The sequence below is a fragment of the Carcharhinus amblyrhynchos genome, chromosome 5, assembly GCF_965287045.1.
Source record: "Carcharhinus amblyrhynchos chromosome 5, sCarAmb.v2.hapA, whole genome shotgun sequence".
NCBI lineage: Eukaryota > Metazoa > Chordata > Chondrichthyes > Carcharhiniformes > Carcharhinidae > Carcharhinus > Carcharhinus amblyrhynchos.
The window spans coordinates 121014169-121029920 of record NC_137328.1 but is presented as its reverse complement, the minus strand read 5'-3'; the positions used below and the strand labels follow the sequence as shown (position 1 = coordinate 121029920).

Below are 15752 nucleotides of genomic sequence, written 5' to 3'. Positions count from 1 at the left end.
CGATGTGCTTTGTCTATGTAACACGCAAGAAACAATACTTTTCACTGTATGTTAATACATGTGACAATAATAAATCAAATCAAATCAAGACCCAAACGAGCAGATTAAGTTTCAATCGATTAAAATGACTAATGTGACAGACTTGTACAAAACCCAGTGGAGACTTATCTCTGCCTGATCTGCGCATACATGTGCATAGATGTACATACATGTGCATAGATCCCTGAAAGTTGGCACCCAGGTTGATAAGGTTGTTAAGAGGGTATACGATGTGTTAGCTTTCATCAGTAGAGGGATTGAATTTCGGAGCCGTGAGATCATATTGCAACTGTACAAAACTCTGGTGCGGCCGCACTTGGAGTATTGTGTACAGTTCTGGTTGCCGCATTATAAGAAAGATGTGGAGGCATTGGAAAGGGTGCAGAGGAGGTTACCAGGATGTTGCCTGGTATGGTGGGAACGTCTTATGAGGAAAGGCTGAGGGACTTGAGGTTATTTTCGTTAGAGAGAAGAAGGTTAAGAGGTGACCTAATTGAGGCATACAAGATGATCAGAGGGTTAGATAGGGTGGACAGTGAGAGCCTTTTTCCTCGGATGGTGATGGCTAACACGAGGGGACATAGCTTTAAATTAAGGGGTGGTAATTATAGGACGGATGTCAGAGGTAGATTCTTTACTCAGAGGGTAGTAAGGGCGTGGAGTGCCCTACCTGCAGCAGTTGTGGACTCGCCAACTTTAAGGGCATTCAAATGGTCAGTGGATAGGCATATGGATAACATTGGAATAGTTTAGGTTAGAGGGTCATTAGATTGGTTCCACTGGTCGGCGCAACATCGAGGGCCAAAGGGCCTGTACTGCGCTGTAGTGTTCTATGTTCTATGATCTGAAGCTGCCTGCGACTCCAGTCTCACACTATATGGTTAAACCTATCACATAATTAGGGTAACAAAAGATGGGCAATGCGGCCCAGGAGAATTATTTTCTAACTCCTTGGCATTTGTCGGCATCTTATTGACTATTCGATTGTGTAATAGCTCTGGAAATATACCTGACAGTTATGTACATGGCTCCGGTAATCTCTTGTGAAGTACCCACACACCACCATTCCTTGGGGTAGGGACTTGGTAAACCTTCCATAGACAGTGGCCACCACCTGGTTGACAAGCGCCTGTTAGGAGAAGCAGGTGATATCATTACATTTAAAATTCAAGATTCTGCTGGGTGTTAATTTAAAATAGCGACTCACCCAATCCTGCCCAGAAACAGCAAAGAGGCAGAGGCACACACACACTCACGCACACACACACACACACACACATGCATATACATGCACACACACACACTCACATGCATATACATGCACACACACACACACTCACATGCATATACATGCACACACACACACGCACATACATATACATGCACACACACACACTCACATGCATATACTTGCACACACACACTCACATGCATATACACGCACACAAACACACACACATGCATATACATGCACACACACACATACACACACATTCACACACATACACACACACACACACTCACATGCATATACATGCACACACACACATATACACACATTCACACACATACACACACACACACACTCACATGCATATACATGCACACACACACATTCACACACACACACATGCATACATACGCATACATACTCACACTCATACACACTCACATTCACACACATGCATACACACACACACACACACACACACGAGTCTTGGAGGTTTATAGCATGGAAACGGGCCCTTCGGCCCACCTTGTCCATGCCATCCAGTTTTTACCTCTAAGCTAGTCCTAACTGCCCATATCTGGCTTATATCCCTTACTTCCCCCGTACATCTTCCTTAAACTTCCCCCCTCTCACCTTCAACCTGTGCCCCCTTGTAATTGACACCTGGGAAAAAGCCAAGTCAAGGAAAGAAAGCGAAGGAAAAGCATGTCTTTCTTTCTTTGTAACTCAAAGATGTTTCTGAGCGAACCAAACGCTGTTCCTTACCTTGGTGGGTGAAACATACACCACAATGCCAGTATCACTGGCCCTCAGCACCTTCTCCATGCAATAGTATGACGCATAGGTTTTCCCAGATGATGTTGGGGCCACGATCACTGCAGATTCATTATTGTCCACTGCATCCAGCAACTCCCTCTGAAATTCAATCGTAAAAACGTTCATAGGCTTTACTGCTCTATCCTGTAATAAAGCAATCTATACAGCCTCCAGTTTGGCTGTCACAAGGAGAGGAGCAAGTTACTTTTTAAATACACATTCAGTTTCCATTGTGTCAAATTATTATGGGGGAAAGGGAAGCGTGTTGTTATTTGGTGAGAGAATGGGATAGACGTATTATGATTTTGAACAATCTCCACTTAGCCTTCTTGACCCTAAGGGGAAGCAATAGAATCATAGAATCCTACAGTGCAGAAAGAGGCCCTTCGGCCCATTGAGTCTGCACCGACAACAATCCCACCCAGGCCCTATCCCCATAACCCCTCTAACCTAAGCATCTCAGGACACTAAGGGGCAATTTTAGCATAGCCAATCAACCTAACCTGCACATCTTTGGACTGCGGGAGGAAACCGGAGCACCCGGAGGAAACCCATGCAGACACGAGGAGAACATGCAAACTCTACATAGACAGTGACCCGAACCGGGAATCGAAGCCAGGTCCCTGGAGCTGTGAAGCAGCAGTGCTAACCACTGTGCTACCATGCCACCGTAATCTTCCTCCAATCTCTCCACATAACCAAAGTCTTAACATTCTAGTAAGTCTCTTCCACACGCGCTCCAAAGTCTTGGCAACATTCCCAAAGCGCGGCACCCACAACTGGATGCACTATTCCAGCTGGCATGAAGGCATCTATCAAAGTTTAATATTATTTCTGATGAAAAACCACTGAGTTGGGTCAGAACCCTGGAATCCCTCCCTCCCTAACAGCGCTGTGGTGTACCTACACCTCAGCAGGACTGATGTATGAGGGGAGATTGAAACATGGAAACATAGGAGAAGGATGAGGCCATTTGGCCCTTCGAGCCTGCTCCGCCATTCATCACAATCATTGTTGATTGTCCAACTTAGTAGTCTAATCCTGCTTTCTTCTCATAACCTTTGATCCCATTCACCCCAAGTGTTATATGCAGCTGCCTCTTGAATACATTCAATGTTTTGCCATCAACTACTTCCTGTGGTTATGAATTCCACCACTCTCTGGGTGAAGAAACATTTCCTCACCTCCATCATAAACGGTCTACCCTGAATCCTCAGACTGTGAGCCCTGGTTCTGGGCTCCCCCACCATCAGGAACATCCTCCCTCCATCTACCCTGTCTAGCTCTGTTAGAATTTTATAAACCTCTGTGAGATCCCCACTCATTAACCTCGATTGACTAGGTTAGAATTGTTTTCGCTGGAGTTCCGCTGAATGAGGGAGGAATCTCAGAGACATACAAAAACCCAGCTTGCAGGTGCAGCAGGTGGTCAGGAAGGCGAATGGGATGCTGGCCTTCATAGCGAGGGGGATTGAATATAAAAGTAGGAAGGTCTTGCTGCAGCTGTATAGGGCATTGGTGAGGCCGCAGCTGGAGTACTGTGTGCAGTTTTGGGCGCCGCACCTGCGCAAGGATATTTTGGCCCTGGAGGGAGTGCAGAGGAGGTTTACTAGGCTGATACCGGAGTTGAGGGGATTGAGCTATGAGGAGAGGCTGAATAAACTAGGCTTGTACTCGTTAGAGTTTAGAAGAATGAGGGGAGATCTCATTGAGACGTATAAGATGATGAATGGGATGGATAGGATAGAGGTGGAGAGACTCTTCCCGCTCAAAAAAGACAGTAGGACTAGGGGGCACAGCCTCAAGATAAAGGGGAGGCGGTTTAGAACGGAGTTGAGGAGGAACTTCTTCACTCAAAGGGTGGTGAATCTCTGGAATTCTCTGCCCGTTGAAGTGGTGGAGGCTGCCTCGCTAAATATTTTTAAGAAGCGGGTTGATGGGTTCTTGATAAGAGAGGGGATTAAGGGTTATGGGGAGAGGGCGGGAAAGTGGAACTGAGCCACAACAGATCAGCCATGATCTTATTGAATGGCGGGGCAGGCTCGAAGGGCTAGATGGCCTACTCCTGCTCCTATTTCTTATGTTCTTATGTTCTTATGTAAAATTCTAACAGGACCAGACAGGGTAGATGGAGGGAGGATGTTCCCGATAGTGGGGGAGTCCAGAACCAGGGGTCACAGTCTGAGGGTTCAGGGTGGGCCATTTAGGACAGAGATGAGGAGACATTTCCTCACCAAAAGAGTGGTGAGCTTGTGGAATTCACCACCACAGGAAATAGTTGATGCCAAAACATTGAATGTATTCAAGAGGTGGTTGTATAGAGCACTTGGGGCAAATGGAATCAAAGTTATGGAGTGAAAGCAGGATTAGGCTATTGAGTTGGATGATCAGCCATGATCATGATGAACGGCAGGGCAGGCTTGAAGGGCCAAATGGCCTCCTCTTAGCTCCTATCTTCTATGTTTCTATGCTTCATGGGCTGCAGCAGTTAAAGAAGGCATCTCACTACCACCTTCTCAGGGACAATTAGGGATAGGGAATTAATATTGGCCTGGTTAGCATCCCACCCCCATCCTACAAATATCAAAAAAAAAGTGGTTGCTATTTTGGAAGACCACCTGACGCTCCGCAAACCTCCAGAATGTGAAGAGTGAGACGGGATCTCATAGAGACTTATAAAATTCTAGCAGGGTTAGACAGGGTAGGTTACAATGTTGCCAATGGTGGGGAACTCTACAATTAAGGGGTCATCGAGTCACTGAGTCTTAGAGGTTTACAGCATGGAAACAGGCCCTTTGGCCCAACTTGTCCATGCTGCCCTTTTTTTTAACCCCTAGGCTAGCCCAATTGCCTGTGTTTGGCCCATATCCCTCTATACCCATCGTACCCATGTAACTGTCTAAATGCTTCTTAAAAGACAAAACTCTACCTGCATCCACTACTGCCTCTGGCAGCTTGTTCCAGACACTCACCACCCTCTGTGTGAAAAAAATTCCCCTCCAGACAGTTTTGTATCTCTCCCCTCTCAACTTAAACCTATTCTCTCTGGTTTAGGCTCCCCTAACTTTGGGAAAAGATATTGACCATCTAGCTGATCTATACTCCTCATTATTTTATAGACCACATAAGATCACCCCTCAGCCTTCTACGCTGCAGAGAAAAATGTCCCAGTCTATCCAACCTCTCCTTATAACTCAAACCATCAAGTCCCGGTAGCATCCTAGTAAGTCTCTTCTGCACTCTTTCTAGTTTAATAATATCCTTTTTATAATAAGGTGCCTAGGACTGTACACAATATTCCAAGTGTAGCCTTTCCAATGTTTTGTACAACTTCAACAAGATGTCCCAACTCCTGTATTCAATGTTCTGACCAATGAAATCAAGTATGCTGTATGCCTTCTTCACCACATCTATGACCCTGCTTTCAAGGAGCTATGAACCTGTATCCCAGGTCTCTTTGTTATGTAACTGTCCGCAATGTCCTTAACTGAGCAAGTCCCGCCCTGGTTCAATCTACCAAAACGCATCACCTCGCATTCATCTAAATTAACCTCCATCTGCCATTCGTCAGCCCACTGCAATCTGAAATAACATTCTTCACTGTCCACTATGCCATCAATCTTGGTGTCATCTGCAAACTTACTAACCATGCCTCCGATATTCTCATCCAAATCATTGGTATAAATGATAAATAACACTGATCCCTGAGGCACACCGCTGGTCACAGACCTCCAGTATGAAAAACAACCCTCTGCGACCACCCTCTGGCTCTGGCAAGAAGCCATTTTTTTATCCATTTAGCTACGTCACCTGGATCCTATGAGATTTAACCTTATGCAACAACCTACTATGCGGTACCTTGTCAAAGGTCTTGCTAAAGTCCATGTAGGCAACATCAACTGCACTGTTCTCATCTACCTTCTTTGTTACCCCTTCAAAAAACTCAATCAAATTTCTGAGATATGATTTTCCATTCACAAAGCCATGCTGACTGTCCCTAATCAGTCCTTGTGTCTCTAAATTACTGTAGATCCTGTCTCTCAGAATACCTTCCAACAATGTACCCACCACTGGTGTGAGACTCACTGGCCTGTAGATCCCAGGCTTTTCCCTGCAGCCCTTTTTAAACAAAAGCACGACATTTGACACCTACCAATCTTCAGGCACCTCACCCGTGACTATCAATGATTCAAATATCTCTGCTGAGAACCTGCAATTTCCTCCCTAGCCTCCCACAATGTCCTGGGATACACTTCATCAAGTCCTGGGAATTTATCTACCTTGATTATCCTCTAAGATTTCCAGCACCTCCTTCTCTACAATGTGTACACTCCTCAAGACATTGTTATTTATTTCCCTAAGTTCTCTAACATCCATGCTTTTCTCAACAGTAAATACTGATGAGAAATATTCACTTAGGATCTCATCCATCTCTTGTGGATCCGCACATAGGTGACCTTGTTGATCCTTAAGAAACCCTACTCTCTCCACAGTTACTCTTTTGCCCTTTATATATTTGTAGAAGCTCTTTGGGTTCTCCTTTGCTTTATCTGCCGAAACAATCTCATGTCCCTTTTTTGCCCTCCTGATTTCTCTTTTAACTCTACACCTACACTCCCTATACTCTTCAAGAGATTCACTTGATCCCAGCTATCTATTCACGTCATGTGCTTCTTTCTTCTTCTCGACCAGGGCCTCAATATCCCGAGTCATCCAGGGTTCTCTACTTCTGCCAGCCTTGCCCTTCACTCTTAGAGGAATGTGTTTACCCTGGACCCTGGTTAACACACTTTTGAAAGCCTCCCACTTTCTAGATGCCCCTTTGCCTTCCCACGGACTCCCCCAATTAAATTGTAAAAGTTCCTGCCTTGACCCAATTTAGAATTTTAACTTTTGGGCCAGACCTATCGTTCTTCATAGCTATCTTAAAACTAATAGAATTATGGTCACTGGCCCCAAAGTGATCCTTAACGCACACTTCTGTCACTTGCCCTTCTTTATTTCCCAAGAGGAGGTCAAGTTTTGCCTTCTCTCTAGTCGGACCATCCACATACTGAATGAGAAATTCCTCCTGAATACACTCAACAAATTTCTCTCCATCCAACCCTCTAATACTATGGCTGTCCCAGTCAATGTTGGGAAAGTTAAAATCCCCTACTCTTACCATCCTATTTTTCTTGGAGCTATCTGTAAGCTCCTTACATATTTGCTCCTCAAGTTCCCATCGACTATTTAGGGGCCTATAGTACAACCCTATCAAAGTGATTTCCCCCTTCTTATTTCTCACTCCTACCCATATAGACTCAGTGGCCAAACCCTCGGATATATCCCCTCTCAGTCCTGTGTAATGTTTCTCCGAATCAAAAGTGCAACTCCCCTTCCTCTCTTACCTCCTGTTCTATCTTCCCTATATCAACTGTGCCCTGGAACATTGAGCTGCCAGTTCTGTCCCTCCCTTAGCCATGTTTCAGTAATTGCTATAATATCCCAGTCCCAAGTGCCCATCAATGCCCTGAGTTCATCTGCTTTGCCCATCAGGCCTCTTGCATTGAAATAAATGCAGTTTAATCTGGACTTGCTTTGCTCTCTGTCTTGCTTTTGCCTGGTCTGTCTGGTAATAGGATTACTGACACTGCCTTTAATGTTTAATGTGCTCTCCTTAACTTCTGTGCTGTTCTTAGCCTTTCGTTTCCCTACTGCTTTGGAACCCACATCCCCGCCAAACTAGTTTAAACCCTCTCGCGTGGCTCTAGCAAATCTCCCCGCCAGGATGTTAGTCCCCCTCCAATTCAAGTGTAACCTGTCCCTCTTGAATAGGTCTCTCCTTTCCCAGAAGAGATCCCAATGATCCAAAAATCCAAATCCTTGCCCCCTGCACCAGCTCTCAAGACATGCACTCATAAGAACATAATAAGAACATAAGAAATAGGAGCAGGAGTAGGCCATCTAGCTCTTCGAGCCTGCCCCGCCATTCAATAAGATCATGGCTGATCTGTCGCTGCTCAGTTCCACTTTCCTGCCCTCTCCCCATAACCCTTAATCCCCTCTCCTATCAAAAACCCATCAACCCGCGTCTTAAAAATATTTAGCGAGGCAGCCTCCACCACTTCAACGGGCAGAGAATTCCAGAGATTCACCACCCTTTGAGTGAAGAAGTTCCTCCTCAACTCCGTTCTAAACCGCCCCCCTTTTATCTTGAGGCTGTGCCCCCTAGTCCTACTGTCTTTTTTGAGCGGGAAGAGTCTTTCCACCTCTATCCTATCCATCCCATTCATCATCTTATACGTCTCAATGAGATCTCCCCTCATTCTTCTAAACTCTAACGAGTACAAGCCTAGTTTATTCAGCCTCTCCTCATAGCTCAACCCCCTCAACTCCGGTATCAGCCTAGTAAACCTCCTCTGCACTCCCTCCAAGGCCAAAATATCTTTGTGCAGGTGTGGCGCCCAAAAATGCACACAGTACTCCAGTTGCGGCCTCACCAATGCCCTATACAGCTGCAGCAAGACCTCCCTACTTTTATATTCAATCCCCCTCGCTATGAAGGCCAGCATCCCATTCGCCTTCCTGACCACCTGCTGCACCTGCAAGCTGGGTTTTTGCGACTCATGCACAAGGACCCCGAGGTCCCTCTGCACCGTCGCCTGCTGCAGTTTTTCGCCCCGTAAGTAATAGTCCTTCCTACCATTCTTCCTACCAAAGTGGACCACCTCACACTTGCCAACATTAAATTCCATTTGCCATTTCCTGGCCCATTCGCCCAGCCTATCTAGATCCTTCTGCAGACTCTCCACACCCTCCGCACAATTTGCCGTTCCCCCAGTCTTGGTGTCATCAGCAAATTTCGACACTCTACACTCGGTTCCCTCCTCCAGATCATCTATATAAATGGTAAAAAGCTGAGGCCCCAGCACCGACCCCTGGGGCACTCCACTAGTCACCATGTAATTAAAATTAAATTAAATTAAAATTAAAATTAAATTACTAGTCACTCATCTGTCTAATCTTCCTATTCCTACTCTAACTAGCACAAGGCATCGATAGTAGTCCAGAAATTACTACTTAGTTTGAGGATAAGGGGTAAACATTTCAGGATTGAGGTGAGGAGACAGTTCTTCACCCAAAGGATGGTGAATGTGTGGAGTTCACTACTAATTAATGTAGTTGAAGCCAAAAAGTTGTCTGATATCAAGAAGAAATTAGATATAGCTCTTGGGGCTAAAGGGATCAAGGGATACGGGAGCAAGGGGGAATCAGGATATCGAATTCGACGATCAGCCGTGATCAAAATGTATGGCAAAGCAGGTTTGAATGGGCCGAATGGCCTAAATGGCCTACTCCTGCTTCTAGTTTCTATGTTTCTATGTCCATATGCCTCCAGTTCTGGTCTCTTGAGTATCCCCAGTTTTAATTACTCTTCCACTGATGGATGGTCTTTCAGTTGCCTGGTCCTGAGCTCTGGAATTTGCTCCCTGCACCTCTCCAGTTCTCCACATGACTTTTCTTCTTAAGATGCTACTTAAAATCCAACTCTTTGACCAAGATTTGATCTGATTTGGTTTATTATTGTCACATTATTAACACACAGTGAGAAGTATTATTTCTTGCACACTACATAGGCAAAGCATTCTGTTCACAGAGAAGGAAAGGAGAGAGTGCAGAATGTGGTGTTACAGTCATAGCTAGGGTGCAGAGAAAGATCACCGTAATAAAAGGTAAGTTCATTCAAAAGTCTGATGGCAGCAGGGAAGAAAATGTTCTTGAGTCGGTTGGTATGTGACCTCAGACTTTTGTATCTTTTTTCCGATGGGAGAAGGTGGAAGAGAGAATGCCCGGGGTGGGTGGGGTCCTTAATTATGCTGGCTGCTTTATCGTGTTAGTGGGAAGGGTATACGGAGTCAATGGATGGGAGGCTGGTTTGTGTGATGGATTGGGCTACATTCATGACCTTCTGTAGTTACTTGCGGTCTTGAGCAGAGCAGGAGCCCATACCAAGCTGTGATACAACCAGAAAGAATGCTTTCTATGGGGCATCTGTAAAAGTTGGTGAGAGTCGTAGCTGACATGACGAATTTCCTTCGCCTTCTGAGAAAGTAGAGGCGTTGGTGGGGCTTTCTTAACTATAGTGTCGACATGGGGGGGGACCAGGACAGGACAGACTGTTGGTGATCTGGACACCTAAAAATTTGATGTTAATCACCTGGCTAAACATAACATGACTTAGCGTCAGACTTTGTTTAATGATATATGGGACTCTGATTCTAATTCATGAAATAAGAATACAGGCTTTTCCTTGCAACAGGAATGCCAACACATAAAGTAATATGTGCATACGAATATGTGTGACAATAATAAATCAATTCAATTCAATTCCCCTATGTACTCTATGAACAGAATGCTATGTCTGCCTCGTGCACAAGAAACAATACTTCTCACTGTATCCCAATACACGTGATAATAATAAATCAAATCAAAAATCTTCCAGTGCTGTGCCATGACAAGGACCTCTATCAAAAAGCGCAAAAGAAAATAATTCTACAATGTGTTAAACACCTTCCCCCCTTCCTTACAGACACTACTCAGGGCTATTCATAATTTCAACCAGAGAGTAATTGCTTATGACATTTCCATGTATTCCTCTTCTCCCTCTGTTGTGTTTTGGGTACTTTGCCACCTCTACAGCAAAGAGCTAAAGAATAGGCAGCCACGCCATGCATTACTCAGTCCAACAAGTCAGAGTTTATTTACATTGGTCTACATGGTGAATCTGTGGAACCCTTTGCCGCAGAAAGCCAGGTGTCTTTAAGACGGAGATAAATAGGTTCTTTATTGGTAAGGGGTCAAAGGGAATGAGGAAAGGACAGGAGAATGCCGTTGAGAACCATACCAGCTATGATTGAATGGCAGAGCAGGCTCAACGGGCCAAATGGCCTACTTCTGCTCTTATATCTTATGGTGTGAGATGGGAGAAGGATGGAACCCTGAGAATGCCTCTGTTGATGTCACAGCATGTCATGTGACTAACCCCACACGGATGCATTTCTTTACAGCCCCTGACCCCCTGTACGTTACCTGCCAAGCATCTGGTATGAAATTTTGAACCCTGGGATCAGGATCCTTCCGTTCCTCCCGGAATAGATAAGGACCCATGTATTGCAGCTGGAATCGAGATGCTCCTATGCCGAGTGGAAACTTGGGATCTCCCATCGCTTTAGTCTTCACTCCTTGATCCTGCGGTGAAAAATTGTGAAGCTTAAGTTTATGTAACTCTTCACTGATAACTGGGAGAGCTTCAGTTTTTAAAATTTTGGTCACTCTATTATAGAAAGGATATTATTAAACTAGAAAAAGAGCAGAAAAGATTTTCTAGGACGCTACCGGGACTTGATGGTTTGAGTTATAAGGAGAGGGTGGATAGACTGGGACTTTTTTCTGTGGAGTGTAGGAGGCTGAGGGGTGATCTTATGGAGGTCTATAAAATAATGAGGGGCACAGATCAGCTAGATAGTCAATATCTTTTCCCAAAGGTAGGGGAGTCTAAAACTAGAGGGCATAGGTTTAAAGTGAGAGGGGGGAGATACAAAAAGGTCCAGAGGGGCAATTTTTTCACTCAGAAGGTGGTGAGTGTCTGGAACAAGCTGCCAGAGGTAGTAGTAGAGGTGGGTACAATTTTGTCTTCTAAAAAGCATTTCGATAGTTCCATGGGTACATTGGGTATAGAGAGATATGGGCCAAATGCGGGCAATTGAGCCTAGCTTGGGGGTTTAAAAAAAAGGGTGGCATGGACAAATTGGGCCGAAGGGCCTGTTTCCATGCTGTAAACCTCTATGACTCTAAATTCTTTCATGGGATGTGGACCAGCATTTGTTGACTATTCCTAAATGCCCTTGAACTGAGAGAGCTTTTCAGAGGCATTGAAAAGTCAACCACATTGCTGTGGGTCTGGGGTCACTTGTAGGCCAGACCAGGTAAGGGTGGCAGATTTCCTTCCCTAAAATACATCAATGAACCAGATGTGTTTTGATGACCATCAATGATAGTTCCGTTCTTTTCATTAGAGTTTTTCAATTCACAATTTACTGATTAATTGAATTTAAATTCTGCCAACTCCAGAAGTTGGTCATAAACCCATACTCCCTGCATATCAGTATGGCCTAGCTAGATTTCTAATGCAGTGATATTAGCACTACGCCACAATTTTCTCTCACATTTGTGTATCACAGATACTCAAGCATCTCAATTGCTATTTTCACAAAACCATGCTCGCATTTATAAACCAGTTGATTCAATGCAGTGATTGTCAGAGGAAAAACTATAAAAATATTGATGCCAGAATTTTACCACCTCGCGCACCCAACATTTGTAAGATTCCGCCAGAGGCCAACGGAGAATGCCGTTTCACAAGCCTCGCCTGCCTCAATTCTGGGTCGGGTGTGCCAGTAAAATTCCAACCTGTATCTCCGTTATTCCACTGTCTAATTAGTCTAAGACTAATTAGTCTAATTAGTAAAAGACCTTATTTTGGACATTGACAATTTCAGTTACTGGGAAAAAAGGGAAAAAAAGAACTACAGTTCAGAAGGTGGTTGTTACATGGGTAGCACGGTGGTTAGCACTGCAGCCTCGCAGCGCCAGAGACCCGGGTTCGATTCCCAGCTTGGGTCACTGTCTGTGCGGAGTTTGTACATTCTCCCCATGTCTGCGTGGGTTTCCTCCAGGTGCTCCGATTTCCTACCACAGTCCGAGAGACGTGCCGGTTAGGTGCACTGGCCATGTTAGATTCTCCCTCAGTGTACCCAAACAGGCACCGGAGTGTGATGACTAGGGGATCTTCAGAGTAATTTCATTGCAATGTTAATGTCAGCCTCCTTGTGACACCAAGAAATATTAAACTAATAAATGATAAACTAATTTAAGAGCAGATGGAGCCTATTTTTTAATTTATTCAGGGGATCTGGACATCTCTGGCTGGGCCACCGCTTGTTTCCCATTTCTCACAAGAACATAAGAACTAGGAGCAGGAGTAGGCCATCTGGCCCTTCGAGCCTGCCCCGCCATTCAAGAAGATCATGGCTGATCTTTTCGTGGACTCAGCTCCACTTATCCGCCTGCTCACCATAACCCTTAATTCCTTTACTGTTCAAAAATTTATTTACCTTTGCCTTAAAAACATTCAATGAGGTAGCCTCAACTGCTTCACTGGGCAGGGAATTCCGCAGATTCACAACCCTTTGGGTGAAGAAGTTCCTCTTCAACTCAGTCTTAAATCTGCTTCCCCTTATTTTGAGGCTATGCACCCTAGTTCTAGTTTCACCCACCAATGGAAACAACTTCCCTGTTTCTATCTGATCTATTCCCTTCATAATCTTATATATTTCTATAAGATCTCCCCTCATTCTTCGGAATTCCATTGAGTATAGCCCCAGTCTACTCAGTCTCTCCTCATAAGTCAATCCTCTCAACTCCAGAATCAACCTAGTGAATCTCCTCTGCACCCCCTCCAGTGCCAGTATATCCTTTCTTTGGCCTTGGAGGGAGTGCAGAGGAGGTTTACTAGGCTGATACCGGAGTTGAGGGGGTTGAACTATGAGGAGAGGCTGAATAAACTAGGCTTGTACTCGTTAGAGTTTAGAAGAATGAGGGGAGATCTCATTGAGACGTATAAGATGATGAATGGGATGGATAGGATAGAGGTGGAGAGACTCTTCCCGCTCAAAAAAGACAGTAGGACTAGGGGGCACAGCCTCAAGATAAAGGGGGGGCGGTTTAGAACGGAGTTGAGGAGGAACTTCTTCACTCAAAGGGTGGTGAATCTCTGGAATTCTCTGCCCGTTGAAGTGGTGGAGGCTGCCTCGCTAAATATTTTTAAGACGCGGGTTGATGGGTTTTTGATAAGCGAGGGGATTAAGGGTTATGGGGAGAGGGCGGGAATGTGGAACTGAGCCACGACAGATCAGCCATGATCTTATTGAATGGCGGGGCAGGCTCGAAAGGCTAGATGGCCTACTCCTGCTCCTATTTCTTATGTTCTTATGTAAATAAGGAGACCAAAACTGTACACAGTACTCAGGGTGTGGCCTCACCAGCACCTTATATAGCTGCAATTGAATCTTGCTATTTTTAAACTCTATCCTTCTAGCAATGAAGGACAAAATTCTATTTGTCTTCTTAATAACCCGCTACCCCTGCAAACCAACTCCTTGAGATTCCTCAACTGCCCTTTGGGAGGAGTGCAAGTGAGCTGCGTTCTTGAACTCTTGCATCCCACATGGATTATAATTCCCGTTGTGCTTTCGATACAGCTGGGTGACTTGCGAGTCCATTTCAGAGGGCAATTAAGAGACAGTTAAGGGAAGGCGATGGCCTAGTGGTATTATTGCTAGTCTATCAGCCCAGAAATTCAGCTAATGTTTCGGGAACCCGGGTTCGAATCCAGCTAGGGCAGATGCTGGAATTTGAATTCAATAAAAAAAAATCTGGAATTAAGAATCTACTGATGACCACGAAACCATTGTTGGAAAAACCCATCCGGTTCACTAATCTCCTTTAGGGAAGGAAATCTGCCATCGTTACCTGGTCTGGCCTACATGTGACTCCAGAGCCACAGCAATGTGGTTGACTCTTAAATGCCCTCTGAAGTGGCACCTCAAGGGCAACCATGGATGGGCAATAAATCCTGGCCAGCCAACAAAGCCCATGTTTTACAACTGGATGAAAAAAGAGCAACCACATTGCTGTGGGTCTGTCGTCATATGTAGACCAGACCAGATAATATTGGAAGATTTCCTTCCCTAAAAGTCATCATTAAACCAGGTGGTTTAGGTTTTTATGGAAATCCTGCAGTTTCATGGTCATTGTTACTAATGCTAGCTTTTTTTTAATTTTGAGGGGTGGGTATTGGGGTTATGGAGATGTCACTGGCCATCAATATTGCTGAAAAGAGGGACAAGTCACTGAAGATTTTTATCTTGCACTCATCAGGACAAACACAAGAATGCCAAATTTCAAACCATCACAAGAATTCCGACTACAAAGGAAACGAGTGCTGATTGGTTGATAAATTGACTCTGATTGGCTGAGTCTTTTCCATAGAGAAAACTAAATTTGAATTTAAGTTTATTTATGAGTCACAAGTAGGCTTACATTAACACTGCAACGAAGTTACTGTGAAAACTCCCCCAGTCATCACACTCAGGCGCCTGTTCAGGTTCACCGAAGGAGAATTTAGCATGGGCAATGAGCAAGTCTTTCGGACTGTGGGAGGAAACTGGAGCCACCTGAAGGAAACCCATGCAGGCACAGGGAGGACGTGCAGACTCCGCACAGACAGTGATCCAAGCTGGAAATTGAACCCAGGTCCCTGACACTGTGAGGCAGCAGTGCTAACCACTGTGCCACCGTGCTATCCCACAACAGGGAGCTCCCCAATTTCTCAGGTAATTTTAAAAAAGGCTTGAACATATTCCTTTTGTTTGCAGTGAACGGGTCTCTGTGTATAAATATATGCTTCCAGTAAATGGGTCACATAATGTGCTCAACTGATTGTCTTAAATTAATTGTCAGATTAGTTCCACTTGAAAGCTGCCTGCAGTAAAATTGCCAAGTTAGTCCCACTGGCAGCAAGCTTGCCACAACATCACCATCCGATAAAATTCCTGCCCATTTT

The 15752-nt window shown here is 44.8% G+C and overlaps 1 protein-coding gene across 1 annotated transcript in view; it reads right to left on the bottom strand.

Moving 5' to 3' along the window:
* The window catches only part of LOC145343558 (putative ATP-dependent RNA helicase DDX60), a 130760-nt gene that overhangs the window by 68549 nt on the left and 46459 nt on the right, over window positions 1-15752 (bottom strand). The window contains exons 15-17 of the mRNA XM_080189807.1: window positions 11159-11317; window positions 2036-2185; window positions 1049-1168 (exon numbers count right to left, since the gene is read on the bottom strand). Coding sequence (XP_080045933.1) covers window positions 1049-1168; window positions 2036-2185; window positions 11159-11317 — 429 coding nt within the window. The remainder of the gene's footprint in view (window positions 1-1048; window positions 1169-2035; window positions 2186-11158; window positions 11318-15752) is intronic.